This window comes from Buteo buteo, chromosome 6 (genome assembly GCF_964188355.1).
Source record: "Buteo buteo chromosome 6, bButBut1.hap1.1, whole genome shotgun sequence".
Taxonomy (NCBI): Eukaryota; Metazoa; Chordata; class Aves; order Accipitriformes; family Accipitridae; genus Buteo; species Buteo buteo.
The window spans coordinates 40351638-40378919 of record NC_134176.1 but is presented as its reverse complement, the minus strand read 5'-3'; the positions used below and the strand labels follow the sequence as shown (position 1 = coordinate 40378919).

Below are 27282 nucleotides of genomic sequence, written 5' to 3'. Positions count from 1 at the left end.
TCTCATTAGTTTAATCTGTTTGGTTTTTTCTTTTCCAGAGCTTGTTTTCTTAAGGAAAAAGAGAATACTAAAAGAAACAGTAGTGATTGCTGAGTTTGGGACTGTAATGATTTCCACTCAAACCCTGTTTGCAGCTATAAATCTCTCAGACTTTTGTGCCTGTATTTTGGTAGGGTGAGGAAAAAAAAAAAGTTAGAATTTTGGAATAGTGGAAAATCCCAAACTTGTATGTAGAGGGATCCATAGGGGACATTTTTTTGTTTTGTTTGGAGTTGTGGAGGGTTTTTTTTATACTTTGGGGGGATTTTTTATATGCTGCTTGGCCAGAACCACTAATGTTGTTGTCAATGCGCAACTCCCATTGAAGAGAAACACCTAGTGCTTCTCAGTAGTTTATGGGGAAACATTTCCAATTTGACTAATAAGTTTTTGAAAACCACGTGTTGCTTCAATAACATGTCAGCTTTTGAGACAGAATGGTATCATCTGTGTACTTATAATTTTTTTTCCTTTCTCACTATCTCCTTGCTTTTTTTCTCGTCCGTGTAGAATTTGAACACCAGTAAAACCCAAAAGTTTTGACTGAATTTGAACTCAGGTGCTCTGCCTTCTCACACTCCACCAGTGAGCAATTTCCAGATCTAAAGCCTACAACATGTTGCAGGGACCCATTTCACGACACTGGCCATTCTTACCTGAATACTGAGGGATGCTGCTGGATAGGGCTGTATATTTGGCACTATAATCCCTCCTTGAGTTCCCTGAGCTGATGGGAATGATGCATTTCAGCGGCCAGAGGCCAAGTCTCAGGAGAGGTACCCCTCAAAATCAGGAAATCTGTATGTTAACGTGTCAGACTCTTTTTGTCTGCCTTCCTATTCTGTATCTCCTACTGTTTATTGTCATGAGTCACCAGGCAGTTACAATGATTTACTGTGAGCAGTGGGATTTTGGCCCATGCTTTAGGTGTTTCTGCAGAAGACTCTGCAAGATCAGTGCACAGACATTTCTATGAAGTGCTGCCTTATGGTGCAGGAATGCTGACTCCCCAAATCTACAAGATCTGATCAGTTGATGCTGTATTTTCCTAGCTGTACCTTCCACTGCCCACCTCCCAGCTCGTTCATTAGATGTTCAACTTAAGGGCCATATCGATTCCTGTAAAAGAAATGATCAAATGCTCTTCCTTTCCCCACATTCAGAGGCTTCCTCTGACTCCTATAGATGTACCTCCATCTCATAGCACTCGTAGCTTGTAGTTCCCCTTGGCTGTGCCTCTCTGTGAGCAGGGGCTGTGAGAAAGGCAAACCTGTCAGAGCTGCTAAAAACTGCGCAAAGGCAGCAGCTTCTTCTGTCCTCACAGCACCAGCTAACTCAAAGAGGAGATAAAATCCAGTTACTAAGGAGAACTAGCAATACTTTGGGTGGGTGGTTTGCAGCACCTCTCTCAATAGCATAGCCTGCTTTTCTGGCTGCCAGCAAAGGGCATGCCCATGCTGTGCGGAGGAGTGCAGCGTGGGGAGCCTGAGCTAGCGGAGCCCCATTGGGCTGTGCAGGCTGATTAGCTCGACTCTGGGAACAGAACAGCAGCTGTTTCCCAGTGCTACACCCGAGTTCAGAGCTTATTCAGTTGAATACTGTGCCACGTCGACACAGATGTGTCGCTACCAACCTAAGCTGCACTTACAGCCTGCTGGAGGGTCCCTGTATCAGGTGCCCCAACACTTCCCAGTTTGGGGTTAGCCAACGCGCTTATCTCTGGTGTTAACGACAGAGTAAATGTGCCCAGAGAGACTGGCCGTTTCCTCTCATTCAGTTTGATTTACATTTTTTCCTGGAAAACTGCAATGAAAAAACCCTGCACTTAATTCACTGGCGAGGAGGCCACAGAAATGACTGTGCACATCTCTGCCTGGCTGCGTACATGTGAGAGAGCAAGAGCTTGAATGCATCTCAGCTGTACTTGGCCTGATCCTCACCACACCAGGAGTTATGTTTTTCTTATATTGTTCCTTTCCAGGTCAGGGTCTAGCCCTGGGCACAGAAGCACCTCCACAACCTGCCCCTCAGACCCCCACCATTGCTCATTACACCCCAGCAATGACCAGGGCAGAAGCGGGTGTGTGCCCAGCCAGGCATCTCCCTCCTCTTCTCTCAAGAAAAGCCACAGTCCAAGTGCCGCTTTTCTTTCCCCTTCTCCTTAAAGCCATTTTTTAATTTAATTACCACGTCGTAATTTCTTGCACGAGCCCGCCTATCCCCCCACCGATGCATTTTGAGCAGCAAAAGAAGGGGCAGCGCTGCAATTCCTTACACTTGAGAGATGAAGCAATAACAGGTGGCAAGGCCAGAGGCAGCCCCGGCTGGGCACGCCGGTTGCCGTGGAAACGGGCCAGGCCTGCCAGGGATGAGCGCGGGCGGCGAGGGGGGGAGCGAAGGCAACATGGGGGCACTTAGGCTATAGGTTGGGATTATATGTCATCGAGTCCTCCAAGGGGCTCGGCAACCGCAGGCTCAGGTTTTTGGCTGGCGCCTCGCTGCGCAGGAGGCCAAACGTTGGACTTGCGCTTCGACAGCGGGGAAAAAGGGAGGAGTTGGAAAGGAAAACCGGGCTCCCGTCTCAGACAAAGAGTCTTGTAGATTTAAAAAAAAAAACAAAACAACCACAAAAAAAGCAAATCCGCCCCTTTTCCTCCATTGCAAAGTGCATTGACTTGATTCAGGCCTACATGCAGGTTCCCGTGGTCCCTATTGTGCTCTGCAAATTTTTGTTGCAAACAGAGTAAATGGCCTGATTCAAAGCCTTTCGAATTGAATTGAAAACCTCCAGTGAACTTTATTGGTTTTGGATCAAGCCCAGAAGAAACAGGTAAGAGCTGGACAAAATGTGCTAGGAAAAATCCCTTTGGGAGTGCATATATATCCGACTGTAGCCAATTCACTGTAATCGTTTAAATAAAGGACCGACAGCAAGGCATGCACTCTACTCCTCATCCTCCACTGCCTTTCCAATACTGTACATATCATAAAAAATAGGGATAAAATGCTACCAAACCTAGATGCACAGCTTAAACTATGGTTAAGTATTATGCTGTATTACCTGCAGGCTGAAGAAATACATGTGACTGTGATTTGGTACCAAGGAACAGAGAAACCAGTTTTTCTTTTGAGCACTGGTTCCAGTTCAAAGTTTTTAAAGATCGTGATCTAAATCATCAAAATAACTTAACTTAGAAAATTAAAAAACTACAAGGTTCTATTTATTTGAGGTTTTGGCTATATGTATTTAAGGGTCACATTTTGAAGAAAAGCTATTTAAAATATCTGTATTCTGAATTTTCTGATTAAAACAGGGACAAGAATTGCTTCTTCTGAACTCACCTTCCATTCAAGATATTCTCTGCAGCCATGAGAGCTAGAAAACTGAGATTCTTGTTGAGTCATGTGGCTCCAAGACAAGATGTAGAAAGCAAAAATCCTAATTTTTTTATGTTATTTCTCTAGAAGCACCTTTCTTTTATTATTAAACTGAAACCATGAGGAAGATAACTTCCAGGTTTTTTGATTACTTGGGGAGGGCAGAAAGGAAGTTAGAACTCTGTTTAGAGCCCCTGCCTTCAGAATCAAGATGGCACAGAACTTATTTTAAATATATAAACTCAGTCAATTTGTTTAGCTTTTAAGGTTTTGTGTACAGAACAAAGTTACTGTGTGATATACTACAGCATTTATTTAATTTACAGTACTTATTTTGCAAGAAGACTCCTGTGAATGATGGTACCATATTTTAAGTTGGTCTTTATTCTGCTTAGCTTGGTACAGTTTGAAATTAACTTGATTAGGCTAAGAAGAAAAAAAATCTTTCCGAATAAGCACATACCAAAGTTATTTGGAAATATTTGACTTCATTCTCAGTCTGCATCCTGTCTTCACATGCATCAGCTTTCAGGTACAGAGAAACTATCACTTGAACTGTGCAGGTCTTTCTGTGTCTCTCTGGGTCACAGCAACCCCACGCAGCGCTACAGGCTTGGGGAAGAGTGGCTGGAAAGGTGCCCCGTGGAAAAGGACCTGGGGGTGCTGGTTGACAGCCGGCTGAATATGAGCCAGCAGTGTGCCCAGGTGGCCAAGAAGGCCAACGGCATCCTGGCCTGCGTCAGAAATAGCGTGGCCAGCAGGAGCAGGGAGGTGGTTGTCCCCTGTACTGGGCACTGGTGAGGCCGCACCTCGAGTCCTGTGTTCAGTTTTGGGACCCTCACCACAGGAAAGACATGGAGGTGCTGGAGCGTGTTCAGAGGAGGGCAACCAAGTTGGTGAAGGGTCTGGAGCACAAGTCTTATGAAGAGCAGCTGAGGGAACTGGGGTTGTTTAGCCTGGAAAAAAGGAGGCTCAGGGGAGACCTTATCGCGCTCTACAACTACCCAAAAGGGGGTTGTAGTGAGGTGGGTGTTGGTGTCTTCTCCCAGGTTACAAGGGATAGGACGAGAGGAAATGGCCTCCAGTTGTGCCGGGGGAGGTTTAGATTGGATATTAGGAAAAATTTCTTCACCAGAAGGGTTGTCAAGCATTGGAACAGGCTGCCCAGGGAAGTGGTGGAGTCAGTGTCCCTGAAGGTATTCAGAAGACGTATAGATGTGGCACTGAGGGACATGGTTTAGTAGTGGACTTGGCAGTGCTAAGGTAACAGTTGGACTTGATGATCTTAAAGGTTTTTTCCAACCTGAACGATTCTATGGTTCTATGATTCTCCTTAATCCATTTTTTAAAGTATTTAAAAAAATTGTATACTCCATTTATTTTGGGGCAGATGCAGATGAAGACAGGGCCTTTGATTAAACTAGAAGGCAACACTGAGTTGAAATGGCAAGAGACACTGATTTAAATACACCCCCTATGAGCACACCTTAGCTCAGGCAGTGCTCTTCTAAGCTCTTCAGAGCTTTTGATCTGTTGTTGCAGTTTGTAATGTAAAAGAAAATCAGAGGAGTTTTGAGTAAGTTGGGACAAGACCATGGTTGGTTTTAAAGGCTTTGCTTTAAAACAGTTTCTGATTCTGGGTAAACATTTTTTAGAGAAAATCCTTGGTTGCAGTCACCCGATCCAAATGACTGAGCTCACTGCTAGTGAGTTACTTCTCAGTAGCTGAGCTATTGTCTGGCTTAAGCTAGCACCTTCGACTTTGTGATTAACATGTGCAAAAAGTGGATCCTAGTTAATTACTATGTCTCAGATGAAAAGCAGCAACACATTAGTCCCTAGTAATTTAATTGCTTTCACTTGTGAATCCATTCACATACTTACTTTTGTGAGTAATTTTATTGATTAAGGGGTGGGATTAGGGTTGGGCTTTTGGTGCATGATACCCCTCTCATGAATATTGCACGTTATGTCTTGCTATTTTTGCTTTGTTTCTTAATTCCCTCATCATTTGTGAGCCACAGTAAAATAGAACTAAAAACTCCAAGGTCGTACACAAAAAAAAAAAAAAAATCATTTGAAAGTAAGAACACTGCTTACTATCAACTGGAAATCTCTTTATTCTCAAACCTTCTGTGATTTAGCCTGGGGCTTAATTCACTGTACAGTACTGATCAAGAAAATAAACCTGAGTCAGGTTTGATTCTAGGTTTTGCACCTGTTAGAACAAAAGAATATTGAAGAGAATAACATTCCCTGGCTTATTTGGCTCTAGAGGTACTTAATTTAAGACGATATTGATGTAACTTAAGGAACTTCTCATCTGTGTGTGACTTTTCAGGCCTGATATCTCTATCACGCTCAACTGAGCCAGGTCCATATTTATGAGTGACGAGCAATAAATGAGCACATAGGCACTCACATTAAAAATTAAATTAAATTGGAAGAAAAAAAGAAGAAAAGGAAAGAAAAAGGAGGCGATCAAAACCCATGCTTATTCCCTTGCCGGTAGTCTAGGAGAATCCCTTCAGCTTCATTGCAGTCAGCAAATACGCTCCACCTGTCACACACACCGCAGACAAATTGATCAGTATATGTGTTTTCACAGGGTCCTCTGTCCCATTTCCAGTTTGACAGTCAGTGGATCTAAGGGTCGTAAGCTGCATTGGAAAAATTTAAGTCAGTATATGCGGAGTATTAAATCAATTATACCATTCTGAGTGGTGGTAGAGGTGGAGCTCTTTCCTAAGTCCGCTGGCGAGCACCTTGAATTCTTGTTTTCATTTGTGGCCTCACCACAGGATTGTTGTGTGTTCATGAGTAAGCCAGTTCATCACTCTACCTCCAAGTCTTTCAGCTGTAAATGCAATGCGGCCTCCTTACCACGGGACTTTATTAGGGCCCAGAAACTCTTTGGTTAGAGTCAATGGCAAAAGAGGCTTTTGACCTCACCGAAGGTTGATATTAGGATCTTAGTATCTGTAAGGCACTTTAAGAAACTCAGATGAAAGGTGAAGTAACATAGTAAGGAACAACAACAAAAAAATCACTGAACGCCGAGCTTGCTGAGTTTGCTTTGCCCATGGCCTGTCTGTAGATGCAGCACAATATAAAGAGGTAATTACGTAACTTTTTCAGAATGGGGCTGTAGTGGGAAAAATAAATGCTAGGGAGATCTGCTTTTTATACACAAAATATGTACAAGTAGCAACTTTATGATCATTTTGTTACAGCTCTTAAAATGAGCCGGTGTGCTAGGCTTCCACCTGGTTCCTGTTCTTTTTTTGCTTATCTTGCATGCATGTATTAAATGCCTCTCTGCAAACAGGCAAAGTGCTAACCTAACACTGAGAGCTTCTCTCTGGTTTTGGGAGAAAAGGGGATCTGCTAACCAGGACCATTTCAGAGCAAAGTCCATTGTTTAGTAAATACTGTCAGGGACTTAGCGACCATGCAAGAAGATACTGATGTATGTAAGTCAGTATATGCGTAAAAACCAGTAAAAGCCTTACGGGTTTTAATTTTTTTCTTAATTTCACCTTACCTGCAATCCTTCAGTTACCATTCTCCACAAAGCTCAGCTAATCAACAGCTGGAAGTAAATGAATAACTAGATGCACCCAAGCCAGAAAAGCAGATTGAACTCAGAGGAAATTTTAATTTTAAGTGTATGTCTTGGACTGCTACCAGAAGCCCTTTAGAATGTCATTGTTCTTTGGGGGAAATTTGGATGTGGACAAAAAGACCATTAATAAAGGCTGTCAAAACATCTGTTAAAAATCTGCAAGTTACAAAATATGCATTAAAAAGATAATTAAATATAGATGGTACAGTTTAAAGGTCTTCATTTTCTAGTTTGTAGAAATCTTCATGGGGTAGGCTTAGGCCAGGTATACCACTGGAATTTTTAAGTTAAAAAAGGAGAAACAAAGGCAAAGACCAACCATTCCCTCCACTCCCCTATCCCTTCCCCAGTTCCTAGTTAGAGTGTACAGGAACAAGAAGTTTTCTCTCTCTGGAGAGCAGAGGAGGAAAATGGCAGTTGCGAGTGAGAAAAAAAGCACATTGCTGTTCTGCTCAACTAAGAGGAATGCAGAAGACCTCTGCCCTTCTCTCCTTTCTAGGGGAACTGCCTCTTCTCTACTTAAGACCCAGTGTATGTTTACTCCTTTCCAACTATTCCTAGCTGGAAAATAAGAACGTAATTTCCCTCCTTTTTTCTTGGCTGAACGAGTTTTTAACTCCGCCGGCTGGGACATCTGCCCCGGGGCTGACTCTTTGCACCTGTGCTGGATGCTGGGGTAGTGCTGGACCTGCTGCCCTCCCTGCTCCTCCCGGGGGACACGCACCCTGCTGCAGGTAGCTTAACCCTGGGGTGAGCCGCCCACAAATGGCTTTGCTTGTGAATATTCATGGGTGTTTGAACCAACTTCTTGACTAAGGACACCCTGCCACTTTGAGACGTAATCCCCCCAAAAGCTACTTGAACTAAAACCAGTTAGGGTACCTATCGCCCCATCTCCCTGCTGTTGGTTTTTGAGTTTTGGGGAATGTGTCTTTCCTTTCTGAATTTCTGTTTTGTGGTTTTATGATTATGACTGCTGTCTGAAAAAACAGGCTTGGCTTACTGACAGCATAGTTCTGATCCTGTATTAGGGATTGTTTCTATGCCTGTGCATGTTATGAAGTCCCTGAACTGTACAGGGATTTCTGGCACAGGTCCTTGCAAGGGACGAGCCCAGCTGGCATTCTAAAAGAAATGGTGAAGTGCATTTCAGGCAAAATAGGTACAACACAGGGTGTACTTAAAATGGAGGTGATTTATGCAATTCATTTTTTGTTCTGATTGACGATATTTTGGAAAGACTGTGGCCTGCAAACTCACTGAGCTAACATCATATCAAGGAGAAGGGGAAAATGTCCAGACTGAATGGTCTTTAAGTAAATCTGATTTCTAACCCGACTGCAGCCCAGAAAGGACCAGACGGGGTCATCATTCCCAATAACTACTGTGACTTCTGCCTCGGAGGCTCCAATATGAACAAAAAAAGTGGCCGGCCTGAGGAACTTGTATCGTGCTCAGACTGTGGGCGCTCTGGTAGGTGACTCCTTCTTGCATCTTTCTTGTACAAAGGCATTTGTGTGATTCGGTTTTTGCTTCTTCTGAAGATTTTGAAGAAGGGCAGTGCATTTGGGAGGGGATAGAAGATGAAGTCTTACCTCTTGTCTGTGTTTGTGGGAAAGGATGACTGGAACATTTTCTGTCATAAAACCCATTGTTGGTTTCACATTTTTAAGCTAATGGGGTCTTATGAAATAATAAACTTTTAATGTATTTAGCGGCTTCTGTGAACATTGGTACATGTACTGGTTGTTCTTCAAATGGAAGGAGAAAATCCTGTGACAACGTTAAAGAATGGTCTCTGTCTTCAAATGCTGCAATTACAACTATAAATTACTTACAAGATTTATGAAAGTTGCATGACAAGCATTTCCATTGATTACACATTTCATGCATTTCTTCATCCAAAAAAGAAAGAGGGAGGAAATTACAGGGTAGGGATGGGGGTAGCTGTCAAGAATTATCCTCTTACAAGATGACTATCATTAATTTTGTTTAAAGAGCTTTTTATTTCTCCGTTTTCTTTCCTTTTCTCTTTTTAAATGTAGGCAATTGTGTCTTTCCCATTCTGAGTTGTCTTTTTTTCTGGACTGTTGTTTTCTTCCTTCCTTCCTTCCTTCCTTCCTTCCTTCCTTCCTTTCTTTCTTTCTTTCTTTCTTTCTTTCTTTCTTTCTTTCTTTCTTTCTTTCTTTCTTTCTTTCTTCTTTTTTTCTTTCTTCTCTTTTTTTTTTGGGAAATTTTATCCCAGCTGAGCAGTTATTTATAGCTTGTGTGGAAGGTGGTGGCAGTGGTAGAGGGAATGGGAGACCTTTAACAAATGCATATTCCAGCTTTGGTCCAAGTTTCCAGTTACGGTATTTCTGGAAAATGGTGATACTAGTGGTAATAAGACCATCATATGGAAATCTGAAAACCAAAGAGACCTTGAAATTAAGTATTGCTGCTGCTCCTTCTGTACTGTAGTCACTGAAAGATGTCTGTTGCATGGTGGCTGAAATGTGATGTGGAGTGTTCTCGTGCCAAGGGAGTGGCATTTTTATGCTCCTGCTGAAATTCATAGTAAGCCTCTTACCACATTCAGTGGGAGCAGGACTAGACTCTCACTGACAAATTGCCTTCTGCAGTTGTTGTGACCTCTGAAGATATTCTGAAGTGATACTGACTGTCACCAGAGGACTGATGGGAACCCCTTTGGTTTTCTCCAGGGGCGTCCTTATCAATGCTGTGCAGTCAGGGTCATGGACTTTTTAGCGTATACGTGTTTGCTTCTTAATAACTGAAGGGGGAAGCTCATGGGGTCTGTGGTGCCATCTTGGAAGATCATTGCCCTTTCCCTTGATTGTTATAGTTCAGTATAACTCATTTCAGCATTGTCCTGATATGGCACAGTGAGATGGATCAATATTTTTTTGCTATTTAAACATTGCTATGGTGATTATATCAGAATGTAACACAAATACGTTAATTCCCTTGATTCCTTAGTGTGATAGAACAAGTAGATCAGCATGTAACCTAAATTGTGCAAAATCAGTTCCATTAAATGCTATCCTTGTACAAATTCTGACCCACCTGGGTCGTTCATAGGGTTCTACAATGCTGTGACTGATGTGTGATGAAAGTGATTAAGGTACAACCACACACAAATTTCTAAACTAAAACAATGAAACCTCTTTGGTGGCTGCCATCTTTCTCTTTCTTGATAATGGAGAACATTTTCATTATACTGAAAGAGAGGTCATGGAAATTACCTTGTTTCTTCCGTTCACAAAGTCAGTAAAATCACATCTCTACAAGGTGGTTCATCTGCCAATTATTTTATTGTATACATTTTCTTTTTGTGAACAGGATTTAATTCTTCATGTCTCAAGCAATGCAGTGTACTTGTTATATGGCTGATTCCTGTAGCTGGAGTGGGGACCAAACAGTTGGTTACTTAATACCATGCTACTGTTTCTGAATAATAGAATAGCTGTTCCCTAAAATCTCACACTTTCATTATGCTGGGGCACAAGAGACATCTTTTTCTCTACCTTTTCTGAAGAGGGAATTTGAAGGCTATACCATTAATCACATAACGTGTTTGATTGAGGGAGAAAATAAACCTCAGTTTTGCAGACTTCAGTATTTGACTTTTCTTCTTTTTGTTGTTGTTGTTGCCGCTATTGATGTCCTGTGTGGAGAATTTCCTGTTCCATATTGAAAGTTGGATTGACTTACACACATTTGAACTTTTCAGTGTTCCCAAAGACAGGTCACTTCTCATCTTAGTTGGTTTAGTTGTTGAACTGTATGTATTTGTTGGGGGGGAGGGGGTATTTTTGAAGGAGATGCCATGAAATTGGAATAAAAGCATTTGTTTAGGTTACTTTCACTTAGTCTTCAAAATGTATTTCATTTTGTCTACAGAGAGGACTCTTTAGGATCAGGTGAAGGACAGGGGTAAAAAATGGTCCTGAGGTTGATGAGCTATCTAGTGGGTTACATTTCTATAGCAGTAAATTTGTGACAGTTGATGCCAGTCTGAAGGACAGTCATTGTGCTTAGAGCTAACAGTGTCTAATTACTTATATGGTCTAAAAATCTTCTAAAATTGATCTAAGTAATCACAAGGAAATATTTTACTGTCTTTTGAAGAGAGGAAAACATGATTAACCCTTTCGCTGCTATAGGTATGGGCACCTGTGTTGTTTGTAGTTTTTTTCTCTTTGAAAGAGATACTGATCCTTTTTTATTTTTCTTACTGCAGTTCTACCGAGCTATGTTGTTGAGGTGCGCAGGCACATACAAGCACACACCTATGAGCTCGATAGTCTGAATTGTTTAATAATAATGATGATTAAAAAAATTATGATGATGATGCCTGTTGCTTAACCCATGTGCTGATATATTCATCATACATGTCAGCTCATTTGGGAAGAGAAGGCAGGAGGGACGAAGCAGCGCCAGCACGCACTACGGAGGACTTGTTCGGTTCCACGTCAGAAAGCGACACCTCGACCTTTCATGGCTTTGACGAGGACGATGCAGAAGAGCCTCTCTCGAGCCGAGGAGGTGGCTGTGGTGGCAGCTCTCCCTCTGCAGACAAAAAGGGCGGCTGCTAAAATAACTAAAAAGACACACAAACTCTGAGTGATTTGCTGTCCTTTTTACTACTAGGATTATTATTACCTTTTTCTTTTTTTAATTTTAGGTCCTTGGGTTTTTGGGGCTTTTTGTTGTTATTTTTGTTGTTTTTCCTGTGGGGTGTACACTGAAAGCACAAACGTTTAAAGCTCTTGACAACTACTTGGAAGAGACAGAAGGTTTTGATTTTCCTGTTATTTTTTTCATTTTAATTTGTTTTTCTCCCACCTCCCCCCCTTCTCTTTCTCTCTGGAAACGTAAAAGGTGGATTTAATATTTTTTTTAATAGTGAGCAGAGTTGATTTTCTTGTCTTTTAATATATATATCAGCAAACCACGAAAAATACAGATGGGTTGGAGAGCAGAAAGCAAACCCAAATAGGTTTTTTTAATTATTATTATTTATATATTCTATATATTATTAGAAAAACTACTTTTTAAATAAAAATAGAAAAAAGAAAACAAAAAAGCAATGGATGTCTACTTGATAATAGAACTGTTTCTAGAGAACCACTGTGGGCGGACTCTATCGGAGGACAAGAAAACTCTTGATGTGATGGCTTCTGCGTTTTGAGATTTTGCACTTACTGTAGCATGTGGAGTTTGGCTCTTCTTGTACACCTGCTACGCTTGTCTTTAACAGCCTGAAAATACAAGCAGCACCATTGAAGACCATGACTTTGGGGAACACATTTTCATCCCTCCTTTGGACACCTTTACACTCAATAGATCTCTTCCTCCCTGCACCCCTTCATGTCTTCCTTACTCCGTTCTGCTTTTTTTTTTTTTTTTCTTTTCCTTCACTTTTCACTTCATGGACAGCAATTTCCAAGCATAGGGGTGGAATATGAATGGCAAGTCATAGACGTCAAAGACAAAACAGATGGAGGAGCAGAATCATGGAAGAAATGATATGGAAAAATACCTCACCTATACTTTTCTTTCCATTTTTAACTTTTAATTCACAGCATTTTTTCCTGTGTCGCCCAGTTTTTTCTCTCTGTAGTGTCTTGTGAGACACTTTGTTTGCTTTTCAATAGCTTCTCTTGAAATAAACCAAAGCAATACTCATTAAAGTTCCAAGGGCAATGGAGAAGAGAGTGACTCCCTTCCCAGCGACTTTCCCAGAAAGGAGGAAACACGCAACAGGATTTGAAAGGTATGTCCGAGCTGAAATGTCTTTCACTCAATTGTGAAATCTCTGTGCCCTGGATTTTCAAGAGACCCTTGACTGAGCTTTGTTGTAGGAGTAAATCCTGTGGATTAAATTGTGTTATGGGTATGCACCACATTCATACCCTTGGTGAAGCTAATGGAAATCCTGTGGGAGCAGGATCCAGCCTCGTGTGCAGTCAGAAGTGATTCAGAAGGAGTCAGTGTGTAGGTTACATTTTGCTATCTTAATGCAGGCAAAAATCTCCCTGGAGTGTGGGCAAGATTAGGTTCTAAGGATATATTTTTACTGATGTGTATAATGCCAAACAGGGTGAAATGATGACCTCATTTAAATCAGAGGCAAAATAGACATTTATCTGGACAGTGTCTAATCCTTAAACTGGTGGTGTGTGTTTTTGATACCAGAATAAAAATCTCAGCCTCGCAATGAAGACTTCAGATTTATATTGTTCTAATGCATGAATGAAGCCTATCCAAATGGATTCGGTTTCTCCTGTTTCTTGTGCTGGGGTAGCACAATACTGTCTGTGAGAACTCTTTCAATGTTTTTTCCCTCCCTATGAGCCTTAAAAAAAAAGACAAAGGATCCAGTCTCTAATTTTTTTATTGTTCACTTTAGACATGGAATAAGCAGTGGCCAGATTCTGCTTTTAGGTACATGGGTGTAAGTCCAGAATACATGCTAACTGATGTCTAGATTACATTAATAATACGCCTTCAGAATGGTGTCAAAAAATGTTACAAAATACCTCTCTGTGTTTATCCCGTAAGATGGTGCATGCCAGAGCCATGCACACCTGCCAGGAGAAAGCCCTATTTAAGCTTTCCCCGTATTGATAATCCTTTTCTGTTACTATTCTGCTCCTGATGGTGTATTATAATCGATCAAGTGTCAAATCAATATTTTGACCTAATGCTGTCGATGACAAGTATACTTTAACTGATACATTAATTCCTTCCGCAACTAGTCCTTTTTTCTCTGAAATAATGCAAGATAAATTTATAATATTTTGCCACTCCTTTGCATTTGCTAAAAGCTCTAAGTTCAGATGGTTTCTAGGGGTGAGGCATAGGCATACAGGCATCTGCTTTTCCAAAATCCCTGAAAGAGTTAGGACTTAGTTTGCATATCTGTATCATTTTATATATATGTGTGTGTGTGTGTATAGATAAATACATATCAGAAATGTATGTACACAGACACATGCACACATATAGGTAATGCAGACATTAAAATAAAGAGCAACAGAAGTCAAGATGGAAGACACTTCCCAAACAAGAATGGGTGGAAGCAGCCCTTGTGTGAGGCACTGTGGGCTCACATGTTCCATACTGACCTTACTGTAAGCAAAGAGTAATATCAGTAAAGTCCAGTGGATTTTGTCTAAATTTATGCTAATCTAACTGAGAGCAGAATCTGGTCCAGAAGTAGAGTTGTTCCCAGTTCTGAAGAAATATCACAAACCTGAAATGTTGTAGATTTAAAAAAATGAAGTTCAAATTAATTTCTTCTGCTACTCCTGCCCTTCAATCCCTGCACTTACATTTGTGGCAGTATTACTGTATTGTCTCCCTTAAAAATTTTTTTTTTTTTCTTTCTTGTGCTACTCTGTGACATGCCTATGTGAACAACAGGGAAAATAGGAAGGGAGCAAGTATCTAGAAATATGCCAAATCCACATTAAACAAACAACATGATTTCTTGTATCTGTCTTGCATCTACTTCTACCCATGTAGCAGCCATGTCACACTGATTAGAAGGGTAAGAAAAGAGTTTAAATTTTGCCCAGTGTTCCTCAAAATACAGTCAGAGTATGCTTTGACAGAGAAAGGCTCACAGGAGTAATGAAGACTTGAATTATCCAGGACTCGAAGAGAGCTCAGTTTTCATTTGACTAGCTTTTACTGCCTGAGAGGTGTAGGCTTGACACACTTGGACACTGGTGCAGGGATGGCAGCACAGAGTTCAGCATTTACTAAGCACTGTATTTACCCAGCATCTTGCATGCTGTTGCAGCCCATCCTGAGCTCCATGCTGCTGTGCTGACTATAGCCCTCGCAGCACCTGAGCTAGCTAGCTGAAACCTACCCAGGTACATCTTTCTGAAGAACTCCACTCGCTGCATCAACTGCAGAATAGGAATACTCTAAATATAATTTTTTCCAAGTGGAGTCCTTACCATTGTCTTTTGTGAACCATGCCTAACACATTCTGTGCTCTTTTGGAATACAAACAATAATCAGATGCCCATAATTCATTAAGTCTTGATTTAGTTTCACAAATGCAGTTTCTATAACAATGCATACAGTCTTAATCCTTTCGCAACCTAACCACCCATCTTTGTGACAACCGGGTAGCGCAGCACCCTCAGAAGGAAGCCACAACAGCTCACAGAGTGCATAAAAATTGCCAGCTGACATTTATTACAGATAGCATAGAAAAATATCCATCACTGTTATTTATACCATTTAAGTGTACATGGACAGTCACTGGTTCAATCTAGTCCTGAGAGAGGAAGGAAGGTAAAATAAATTCATCGTTATGGAGAGCAGAGTAGTCCTTGGGTTCCTCAAGATGTCTTATTAGACTGAGATAGCCAACATGAGTTTAGTCCAGCAGGCTGAGCAGCGTGGTAACTGACGGTAGGAAGGCATCGATCATAGGGAGGAAATTAAGATGTAGAGATGGAAGCCAAAAGAGTACTTGTTTAAACTAGGTTGTAAAGTAATGTTAACAGTGAATATTGAATGGAGTGTTGGTATGGAAATGAAATATTGTCAGGGCAGGTACTTCTGGAGTGAAGGCTGGGAACAGGGAAAGAAGTTTAGTAGCTCATAAGTTAAAGATGAAAGCAAAGCAAAGGGACTGCTACGTGAGACCCTCTCAGATGGACGACGGGAAGATGACAATGCTAATGAGGCAGAAAATATATAGGGTGAGATTTCATAAGTGCAATAATAAAAAAAGAGGAGCCTGATACTGGCATAGCCAGGTCAGAAATGAGGGAACTGCACAGTGTCAGTTCTATCTTCAAAGAGTCCATAAGTCTGCATAAGTTCCAAACCAAACTAGGAAGGCATAAAGAGAGTTTTCAATGTGAATTCCAGATTGTACCTAAAAACTACAGTCATCTTCGAAATCAGAAAGTAATGTGATGCTCTGTATTCCCCAGTGATTTCAGCAGTTCAGTGAGACCTCCTGTTCTGAGCTTCATAAGAAGATCTTTGAAGGCACAGTCCTTCAACTAGTCACAAGCCTGGCTCTTCCAGTCCTCTTCCAAAGACATCCTTCTTATTAGAGGAAGGTTAGCTCAAGGCTGTCCAAAGATTCTCCTGAACCATATGCTCCCACACAAACCATGTACAGAAATAAGACAGCTCCAATGTGAAATGTGAATAAAGGGATGTTTCATTTCAGGCCCTAAATTCAGACATGTTTAATCATGGGAGCGGTCTCCTCAGGCACCTTTCTACTTCTCCATACTAAAGGATCTTAGAAAAGGCATATAATTTCCTGAGCCATCATCTGCAAACTTTGATTCATGAATGGGAGCAGGAGAAATAAGGAAGTGACGTGCTGCTTGAGCAGCTGATTAGGGGGAAGAAAGGCTATGTAGAGTGTGCACTGATCCTTAGCATATCCCCTTTTGTGGCACTTCATTAGCTGACATTTTAGCAGGGGCAGATGTCTGCTCTTGCATGAAAACAATATAAAATTTTAAGCGTGATAATAAATATTGAGAAAATTTTAAGAAAATACAGGATACTGGCATAACAGTTAAAAAGTAAAAGGAGATCGTGAGGCATATGGCAGAACAGGGATGGAGCTGAAATCTGGTTTGCTTCACTTTGCATCTCTTCCCTCCACCCAGGTGCCCCCCCTGTTTTGTGGGTTGGATATTTATTTATTGTATATGTAATAGTGCTTGGAATAACATTGTACATATGCGCTAAGGTCATAAATGATAAGCCTAGGCTGCTGAAACAAGGTCTAGAGAGAACTTTGCCACTGGCTTCAGAAGGATTAGCACTGGGCTTCCTTAGCTATTGCTTTTATTGAATGAAACCTCACTATTAATACGCTTGCTAGTATGGTGTAGACAAGCTCCGAGATGGCCATTTGTTTCAGCAGAATGTGTTATTAGAATCCCCTCCCCACATTGTTTTGCCTTTGAGCTTTTACATTAGTTATTCATTTTGAGTTCCAGTTTGCCATTTTACAGACCTCAGCTTAGGCTCTTGATTGAAGACAGAGACTCAGTTTGCTGCCTGCTGATGCATGGAGCAAATGAGAACTGCACCCAGAGAGTCACTGAGTCCGGACTGTGCCGGGGCACCACTGCGTTCTCTCCTGCCTGCTTTGCCTTTCTTTGGTTAATTCTTGCAATGATATTTTGAGATGGGCCCTAAAATTATAATTCAAATACCATCAAACTATGGAGCTTTCAAAGCCTGGCTCTTCATGCAATCTGACTCTTCCCCATGGCAAGCGGTTTTACTGAATCAGTTCCTCAAGCAAACATTGTATTGACCCCACTGGGAGTCGTCTTATTATAAAAACTGCAAAATCTGCCCAGTGTGTTTTTGCCGCAACATATGTAGATGTTTCTAATAAACACCCATTTTTTATTCTCCGTGATTTTTTTGTATTTATATAAAATTTGTAGCTATGAGTATATGTAAAGAATGAGGCACATGCATGTGTTCATGCTGGCATGGGGTTGTTTTGACAAACCCTCACAGTGCAGGAATGTAGCCAGGCTGAATTTTTGCTGACTGAGCCATTACAATAAACCCTACCAACCTTTGTTCTCTTTGCCAGATATCTACCAGGGTTGGAAAAAACCCAACCTGTATAAATACCATAGAATACTGAAATTGGGTCGGAACTATTTTCATGTCCCTGTCTGTATTTCCATGAGTGCTAGTTGCCAATTTCAGAGAAGACAAGTTGTAATAACATTTAGAAAAAAAAGCCAGTTCTTGTGATTACAAGTTCTGATAGCCCTCTTAAGGGGATGCCGCCAGTTCATACCTTTGAGTTATTCTTTTGGTCGCTGGCAGCTCCTAAGATTTGGGACCTTTGTGTCATCCAGAACTGCTCTGAGAGGTATATGGAAGACAGGGAGGAAGGCACTTGTATTTTGTGGAAATAAAGAGATTATTTTATTGGCTATCCAACACCGCTCAGGAGCTTAGCAGTATGTAACGGAGTCAATTCATGGATTAACTGCAATGCAAAATGCAGTCTTTCACTTATTTCCAGAAGTTATGACATTGCTGTCACCCAATGTGTATTGTTCAGACTTCTAAAAATGTCTTTTGTGCAGTGCTGCATACACTTGTGGCTCTGTGCAAATAATTAGTAAAATAGCAAGGTAATCAGAACAGAATTTCATAAGCAAAGGTCTTAACCTCTAGTGAAGAGACAGCTTCTAAGCTGAATGATGAAGGTTATTTAATGATGTTCACAGTAAGAAAGATTGACAGCATTTAGTGCCTTTCTTTTGGATATGTTCCTTCATATCCTATTTGTTTGCTTTGTATTCACTTATGGCTCCCACGGTCAGTTGAAACAGTCTCTCAAGCTATATTTTCAAAGCACTAGAATGCAAGCAGTGTTGGAAGGTTGGGTTGTGTTGCTTCTGGTTTTTTTTCTGAACACTTGCTTTTGTTGTCTGTTTGAGTTTGTTTAGTTTTACTTTGTATTGCCTTTCCCTCTGCAGTCAGCCCTGCCCTCATGGACTCCAGCATCCTTCAAGCAAGACATTTCAGAAAAAGGCCGAGAGAAGCCAGGATGCTTTGATACTTCTCCTCTCCTTGCCCTGACCCTTCCGTACCCGAGTTTCATCTGGCACAGGAGCCTGGACTGTGGGAAGTTGGCTGCCAACTGTTGAGAGAAGTTCTGGGGATGCCCTAAGCTGGTGCAATACAAAGAAGTTTTTTAAAGTCTTGATTTCATTTTCTTTTAAGCTTGTGTATAAAGCCAGGTCAAACTGGAATTGATCTACAGTAGAACTGACTGAAAAACAAACAAACTGAAAAAAGACTTAACTATTTTATTTATTTCGATATTTAAGAGAGAAAAGAAGTGCTGAAGTTGCACAGTATTTTTGTTTGAAATACATTTTACTTCAAATTTTAAATGCAATTTTGTGAAGACATGAAATTTTAAAAAGCACTTAATGTAAAATAAAGACTGAATATTTACTTTAAGGAAAAAACTTTTTTTAAATAATGAAAATAAAGATCAACTCTGCTCTCTCTCTTACTTTAAAGAAGCCATTCATACATGTGCTGGGTATCTTTGTTTTTTGCAAATTGGATGTGGTAAGTGAAGATTGTTCTGGTTTACTTTCTCCTTAATAATATTATCCTGTTAGATGCTTAAAACTTACTTTGCTCTACTGTGTTAGGCACAAATCTGAACAAAACCTGTTGAAATAGCAAAGACCAGGCTCAGCGGCTGGACTTTTTTGTTGCCAGATTTTGTGTCCAAGTCAAAGGACTGTCTTCTCCCAGTAGGATTGATGTGTCTCTTCTGCACAGTAGAAGAGGTTTGCTCTTGAGCAACTCTGTGAAATACTTCTCTGAAAGAGGGGTTTAAAAAAGGAAAACAACTCTGTTAATTCTAGTATTATTTTTTGCTTCGGTAATTCCACAGCTGATTGTGAGTTGGTTGTAAGGGAAGTATCTAAATGTTCAAGTGCTCGTGGCATGGAGCTTCCTGTTGGAGTCAAGGATGATGCCATGTGTAGAAACCTTGTGTACTTCAGCCCTTTCTTAAGTGGTAGTGGACTTTGAAAAGTGTACAGGTGCACCCGCATGTCAGCAGTAGGCAACGGGGGTTACTCAGCAGGAGAAGAATGTGAGTTCCTGCAGCTGCAATCCTAAATTGTCCTGTGAGGCAGAGGTGAGGGACATTCACATCCTGAATTCTAAGTTGTTAGCCATCTTCTCAGTGAAATAAGGTGTTCTGCTTCATACAAGCACTGGAGGATTTTGTTGGCTGCCAAATCTGCTCACAGTGGATAGTGGAGGACTGTTCGCTGTCATGTGTGGTGCAGTCTAGTAAGGATGCAGGGTAGCCTTGTGTCCTAGGAGAAGGGTATTGGACTTGGCTCTGAGATTAGCTTTTCCTCTGTAGCAGGGGTGCCAGATGTACCTATTGGTGTAGACCCAGGGTATAGATAGAAAGAGTGGTTTTGTTAATATGGCTTATGTTTGCTTTTGGAGTGAAAAAGGTTATGTCTACAAAAAATGCATCCTGACTAGGTGAAGCTGCCAGAGAGCCTGATTCTGAATTGTGTTTCTTGCACACCTAAAACTCAAACTTACCTCATTGAGAGGTTTCCGTGTGTCAGCAGCAGCAGATTTTGTCCTCTTCTCCCTTCCCCTTCTCCTGCTCCTTCCCAGATTAACACATAGGGCCAAAACCAACCATGTAAGATGCCTGGTAGACCTGAGTCCTGCTCCCACTAAGTTAAATGGCAGAATTTATGTCCTAATTGGGCTCTTTAGCAGGATGGGTTTGTTTTGTTCATTTTGTTAGTTTCTAAACTTGCAGTGGTGAACTGCCTTTAGAGAAAAAAAGAAATCAAATTTTATTTCATCAAAATATAACAAGACGCACAACTGTAATGAAGATTTGCAAACTGTAGGGTCTGTGTTCAGTTTCTGTAATATTCCTTCCAAATAAAAGTTCTGCTTCCAACGTCCCTACTGTATATTCCTCTGTAAATATTACTTTATCAAACCAATACCACAAGGTCTTTTTTAGTGCAAATAATCTTCTTTTAAAAAGACATTGTTGAATAACATACTTGTACATATACTTTTCTAAGCTCTCCATTGTTTATAATACTCTCTTTGAAGCTTAAAATAAAACTTCCTCCTCTATTGATTTGTTTCCCTTTTCCATTTTGTAAATTATGACTTTTGTCCCTGGATTTTGTTTTGTATTTCTTAATGAAGCATGACGTTAACCAAGAATTCTCTTCCTTTTTCTCTTTTGCTTTCTCTTCTCCATTCATTGGACTACAGAAACTGGTCCTGTTGCTTGCTCTAGTGAAGGTAGGCAGGAAATAAAATACTGCTTTTGTGTAGGAGTCTTTTTAAGTGTTTCCTATCATTTGGTGATAATAGAGGATCTTCCTAAATGTGTTTGTATTTTAATAACCTTCTCCACTAGATTAATAGAGTTGCATTAAATTAATTTAGATTCAAAGGTGGAGTCTAAATTATATGAGAGCTTTTTGTATAGATTTTAGTGACATTGCCTTAAGCAGCCCTGACCCTACCTATGCCATTTCTAATCCAGTCACTGGAGTAACTGAAAACTGTGGTTCCCTTTGCTGCATTTCACAGTGCAGGCATGAACCTTCCCTTTCCCTTTAGACACATTAGATTAGTAGCATGGTTGTATAGGATGGAAAGAGAAAGAGGAAATACTGTTTCAGATTAGATGCCATCTTTTTAAGAAACTCTGTATGTCCTCTTCCCTAATAGGCCTGCTGTCATTTTTATGAAGCTCTGTTGCCTTTCCTCTGCCTTCCCATCAATTTCTCTGCTACCAGTAGAGGCTATAGATGGCCCTTTTTACTTTGGCAGCTGCTTTCAAAAATAGCAGCTGAGGTGTAGTTTTTAAAAGACCTTCTGGCATGGGTACAGATCCTTTAGAGTAGTGAACAGCACCCCCCACCCCCCAGCAGTTAAATAGCAAATAAGTCCGAAAGAACACGTCAGAAATGAGTCCAGTCAGGCAATATAGGAATTGTACAGAATTGTACAGATGGGCCTCTACCTGCCTCATTTTTAACAGTTGTGTGTGACAGAATGTGTGTCTTTGCAGCAGAGAATTAACTATTCTTGGTCTTCTTTTATAGCCTTTCTCTATAAAGTTTTATTTTTCACATGTGTAATTTTAATTTCCATTAGTGTTTTGTTTCTTCACTCTTTCTTCAGGTGAATATGACTTGAAAACTTCACTGTGCAAGGCCTTTGGCCGACTCATTGGAGGAAGGAGGAAACCAACAGGCAGTTTCAGCTACCTTTGCTGTCCTCAGTCACTGTGGCTCTTGGAAACCTGTTTGGGATCTGATAGAGCAGCTCATGGATTCCTTACTGGGTTGTCCTCAGCTGTTCTGTGGCTAAAAAGGTCTTTCCTTCCTTTTCACCTGTTGGGCACTGGGGACCAGAGGCAGCTGAAAAGGTGGGGTAAGGTGCTAACCATATTTCTGAGCCGTGCTGAGAAGGTAGCTATGATGCTCTCCTTAGAGCACATACTGGGTGATAGGGTTGCTGGTTTTAAAGCCCCTCTTAGCAACTTCCAGTTTCCTTTCTGCAATTTGCTCTCAGATATTCTTACAGTAATCTCAGTTGCAGGCCTACAAAACTACTTTTCCATAGGGATTTCACGGGGGGCAAGTAATCTTTTCCTGCCCCAAAGCAGAGAGGAGGGAGGGTATGCGATGACAGATCCCGAGCCCCCGGCCATTGCTGCTTTTGTTGTTCTCCTAGCTCCTCTTGAGCTTTCTGCTGTGCTGTGCATAGGACAGAGAGACCCAGACGGAGGTTGGACTGAGGGCAAAGCTGAATGCTGACAAATCAAAGAAAGGAAAGTTGAAGAAAGGAAGGAAGGAAACTGCTTGTGGCATCAGTGCACTTTTCTTGTTCAATAGGTCATCTCCCATTCTAACTCAGTTGTCATTTTCATTGTCCCCAGTGTGATGGATGCAGAGAGCAGAGCTAGACATTTCTGCTAAGGTAACCAGGAGTGAAAGTGTACATTGACATTGGCCTTTATGGATGTCTGTCAGCACCCTGTTTAGATGAATGGGATCCTTCCCACCACAGCAGAGCTATTGTTACAGGCTGTCAGACTCCAGAGAACAACTCTGCGCAAGCCTTATTACTTTGAACGTTTTTGTCCCTTTTTTTTTTTAAGCCACAGGCCTGGAAATAGAAATGTTCTAAAGGAAAGTTTTAATTTTGCAGAAATGATCTGAACAGAAAAAAGTACCACTGTTCCCTAAGCCCCAGAGAAGATTTGCCTTGGCATGCTGGCTAGGGAGGTATCTTATGTAGCTGTCTGGAGAAGGGTTCTCACTGGTGAGAGTCAGACATGGCAGGAGGAGGGAGTAAAAATGTCTGCCAGCATTGCAGCAGCTAACGGGTGCCCCCAAAGCCAGGTTTCCCTGGACTGAGATTGAGCTGAAGGCTGGCAAAGCTGGGGGCTGGAATGCTGAGTTCTCTGGGTGAGCTGAAAATGGCATCGGCTTCTTTACTTTGACCTGAATTCAAATGTTGCACTGGTTTAAGATTTATTCAAAACTTTTGCCTGGAATCAGGAAAAAAATTCTGGTTAAATTTGCATCCTGGAGCTGTGAGCTCTACTTGTAATCAGATCCATCAGCCTACAGATGATAAAAAACCCCATAACCCTTTCTCTCTAAACCCAAGCTTTTAATGCTCATTAGCAATGACATAAAGTTCTCCATACCCCACCCCATCCCTAGTGTTGATGGCTGAGCAGGACCTCAACTACATAAAGCATACGTAGCAGAGCACATAAGCAGTGACTACTCCCCTTAGCTTTGGCTGGGCTTGTCCAAATTGTGGCTTGATGTGTTTAATATTTCTATTGTCCCTTGGAAATTATTGTAAAATTTTATTTCCTTTGCTGGACCAAAGCTGGACATTTGCCACAGTTTAGTCCTATCTTTGATTTTAGTGACTTAAGATAAGAGCCATCCATCTGTGCCATCTTAATTTCACCAGTATATTTTTTAAGACCTGACTGCATTTTTTGCTGTGTCAACAAATGCTCTTGCTGTGTGCGTTAGAAACTTATGTCATCTGTTATTTGATGACATTTTGTCCTTGCAGCCTGTAATTCTTCATGATTCCATGGTGTGTGCACCATGATGGGACAAGGATGGCATTTACCTTTAAAAAAGCACAGATTTCTGGAGCACAGTGTTGTGGCTACTATTGCCATCCAGGATATACTTAGCAACAGTTTTGTTTTAATGTTGTCTAAGATAGCTGTGGTAGCTCTGAATGGCCTAAAATCAACTATGGCACTGGTATGGAAAAGCCAATACACTTTGAACGTTGAAGCTGGGTGGTGGGCTGAAGCTCCTGGAACTACTGCTGCCTGCCTACTCTGGGGAGCTTGCAGAGGAGTATTCCTTCTCTGGGATCCCAGCTGATGCATGGTACCACTTGAAAAGGAACAGACGTAGCCTCCTTTCAGTGTCTTATGCTGAGTGCTTTTTTTTCAGAGTGGAGTTTCATTTCTCAGTGCTGTTCATCTTCCATAACCAATTCTCAGTAAGACCTTCTAGTTTATCTCTAGGTTTGCACAGGTGTTAAGAGTAATTTTTTGCTTGGACTGAAGCCCCTTCTCATTATGTTTCTTCAGTCTTCTGTGTTAGTGTCCTGGTGTCGGTGGCTTCCTTGTGGACTGCAGGAAGAGAATGCATGTGACCAAATCTTTCAGATACAGCCTTCTTTTTTGAAAGAGATTGGAGATTTTAAAAGATGTTGGAGAGAGTTTTGTCAAGCATTGCTGAAGACTTAGCTTACTAATTTGAATTTCTTTCATTAGCCAACAGCCATTAACTTCTTCATATGATGATTTCAGGAGTCAGTATTGAGGCCAGCTCTCCAAGGTGAGAGGAAGTCATTGGATGGGAAATAGATGAAAGCTGTGCTGTCACTTAAGGGGGATTTTTATTTTAGTGTCGGATAGCCAGTGAGACATAGCTTTCAAGTTCATGTAGCACTTTGTACGGTGGAGTTTACATGGGGTGGTTTTAAGCCTACGTTTGAGAAATTAATTTTCCCCTGTTGGTGCAAATCATAGTTGCTTCACATCAGTCCTCTGCTGGGATTGGCTTAAATGTGTTAACGCTAAAGTCTTTCCAGCCCTTTCCTCAGGCTCAACAACTTGTTTTATGGTGCAGTGGATTCTGCAGCTGGATCTTGGCTAAGAAGTCTCATCCATTTATGGGATATCTGGGCTTGGGCTTCTTAAAGAACAGGTCCCAGCTCTTCTCAGGTCTTTCTACACCGACTGTATCTCTGAATGTGTCCATCAGCCTGGAGGCTTAGGAGAGTTTTTAACTATCCACAAACTCTCTCTAGGTTGAATTCAGATTGCTGTTGTACTCTTCGGACATCCAGATGGTCCAGAGCCATGTATACCTTCACCTGGAGAAGACGACCTTCCCTGGGTTAGGAAGCTTCATTTCGCTTGCAAGGCCAGGTCAGCCTCTTCATTAATTAGCTCTCCAAGACTCCTTCCTCACTTCCATTAAGGGTGAGATTTTACAAGTACTTAGCGATCTGAAAGAAAAAAATGGAGAAGAATATCCTAAGGTCATCTGCATCCATTAGATTCCTCTGTGACTGTTTACATATTTACAGGTCTGGCATTATGTGAAGAAGAACTAGTCCCCATTAGGCTCAGTGCAGCTGTCATTGAGAATTGCCAAACACCTCATGGGTGATGGGATCCCGCCTCACAGTGAACATCACAGGTGATGAACACCCTCAACAACTGTTAAAGGTGAGAGGATTTGGGGCGCCCAGAACCTGGTCAGACCAGCCTGTAGGAGAGGACTTCCCAACCTCTTTGCCATTAACAGAACCACTGAGGAACAGTCCTGCTAGCCAGTGTAGCAGCCAGCTAAGAGTAGTGTCACAAGACTCACAGATCCCCGTAGTACCATGGCAGATCATTTTCTGGCATTAAATATGATAATATTCTACTTTTGTATGGGCTCTGTTAAGCAATTCCTCTGGTGCTGAAAAGTAGCAGGACTAGTGAACTGTTTAATGAGGGACATTTGTGTCCACTGCCACGGAACTAGCTAATTTCTTGTTTAATCTGATTTGATATTTAGCTGCTACGAAGTACTGGTTGTGTAAGTTAAAGCAATGCTACTCACTTGTTACAGGTTAAAGAATGGCCTGCTCTTAGACTTAGCTAATCTGGGGTGGAAGGTCTGGTGAGCTCTGAGAAAACAGATCGTGGATTTTAATCTGGTGGTTTTGCAGTGAAAAACAAACAAACAAAATCCTACCGTTTTGGTGTTTCTGGCAGCGTTTTGTTGGACAGTTACTCAAAAAGGCTGTTGAAATAACTGAATTGAAAAATACTATGGAGAGGAGAAAAGATTTTGGTTTGATTTGAAATGAAACGTGTTCTCTTTTTCTCAATGAAATGACCCTTTTCCACTGCCAAGTGTGCGCAGGCTTGAATGAAACATTTCATTTGTGAGTATTTTTTCCCTCTCTTAGAAACAATTCCATCGAGCTCACTTTTGAAGCAAGGTGCTGCTCCAAAATGAAAGTCCGACTTCTTGTTTGTGAAACACTGGCACACAATGTCTCACCCTTTCTGAAAAATCAGTTTCTCCCTCTGCTGCCTCTTAACCCTTTCTCCCCTCTCGCTTGCTTTTGACTGAAACTACTTCATTCAAATTCACTCCTTCACTCAGATGTTTAGATCACCCTGAAATTGCATTTTTTAGAGAGTAAGCTGAGACATTTCACTCCCCCCTACCGAGTGTGTACTGATGCTCTGCAGGGTGCAGTTATAGCTCTTACTTCCCTCTAGATATTGATGTTGCTGGGACTTTGATGGGGAAGTGAAAACTGGTTGCCTTATTGATGAAATCTCGATTGGCACTTAGAAATTCCCAACCAAACAGGGGGTTTAACTAACGGAGAAAGGAAAAAATCAGTAGACGATGGGATTTTTACAGCTTCTGGCACTGCATTACAAACAATGGAGAGTGTGCATGGAGAACACTGCCCATTCGGCAACTGAAAGGGTTTTTTTAAATCAACGAGGTACTGAAGTAACTTGCTCGAAATTGGTTTTGTTTGTGTTGAGTGAGGCAGTTCTACTTATGTCTGAGTGTACAATCACATTAGCAACAGTCTAAATTATGCTTGTGGGGGAAAGTCAGACCTCTTGCATTTACAGTGTGTTCGCATCCGTTACCAACAATTTACCCATCACGTGCTGAATTTCTTTACCTGGATGATACGTGGTTACCTCATGTAACAGCAGTGAGGTCACTGCCTATGCAATGGCATGGTGTCTTCTGCATAGTTAAGTTTATTTAATATTAAAATGATGACATTTAAATAATTTCTCTGGAGTTTGCCATTTGATTTGAAATTTCTGGAATGGTGCTGGCAGGGAATTAGTCTAGAGTCGTTTCTTAATCTTTCTAGAAAGGAAGTTTGTCCAGAGATCAGTAATACTCTCTCCTTTTCCCCTTTCCTGTCCCCTGATTCATCAGTGTAAACCCAGCCAGCCCCTTTTTCAATCGAGTTACTTTTCTGGGACGGCTGTTCCGTAGCTCGTGGGTGAAATCTCTGAAGTTCTCCCCGCAGCCCCCGGTGCTTGAGGAGGACCGCAGCAG

General features: G+C 41.3%; 1 protein-coding gene across 6 annotated transcripts in view; it reads left to right on the top strand.

The window, feature by feature from the left end:
• DPF3 (double PHD fingers 3) overlaps positions 1-27282 on the top strand; it is a 178019-nt gene that overhangs the window by 125133 nt on the left and 25604 nt on the right. For 3 of the 6 annotated variants that reach the window (XM_075030568.1, XM_075030567.1, XM_075030566.1), the window contains one exon: positions 8387-8515. In XM_075030568.1, the coding sequence (XP_074886669.1) occupies positions 8387-8515 (129 nt within the window). Of the gene's footprint in view, positions 1-8386; positions 8516-11443; positions 12822-18564; positions 21080-27282 lie in introns of those variants that run through there. The other 3 variants (XR_012650780.1, XR_012650778.1, XR_012650779.1) reach the window with 2 other exon arrangements.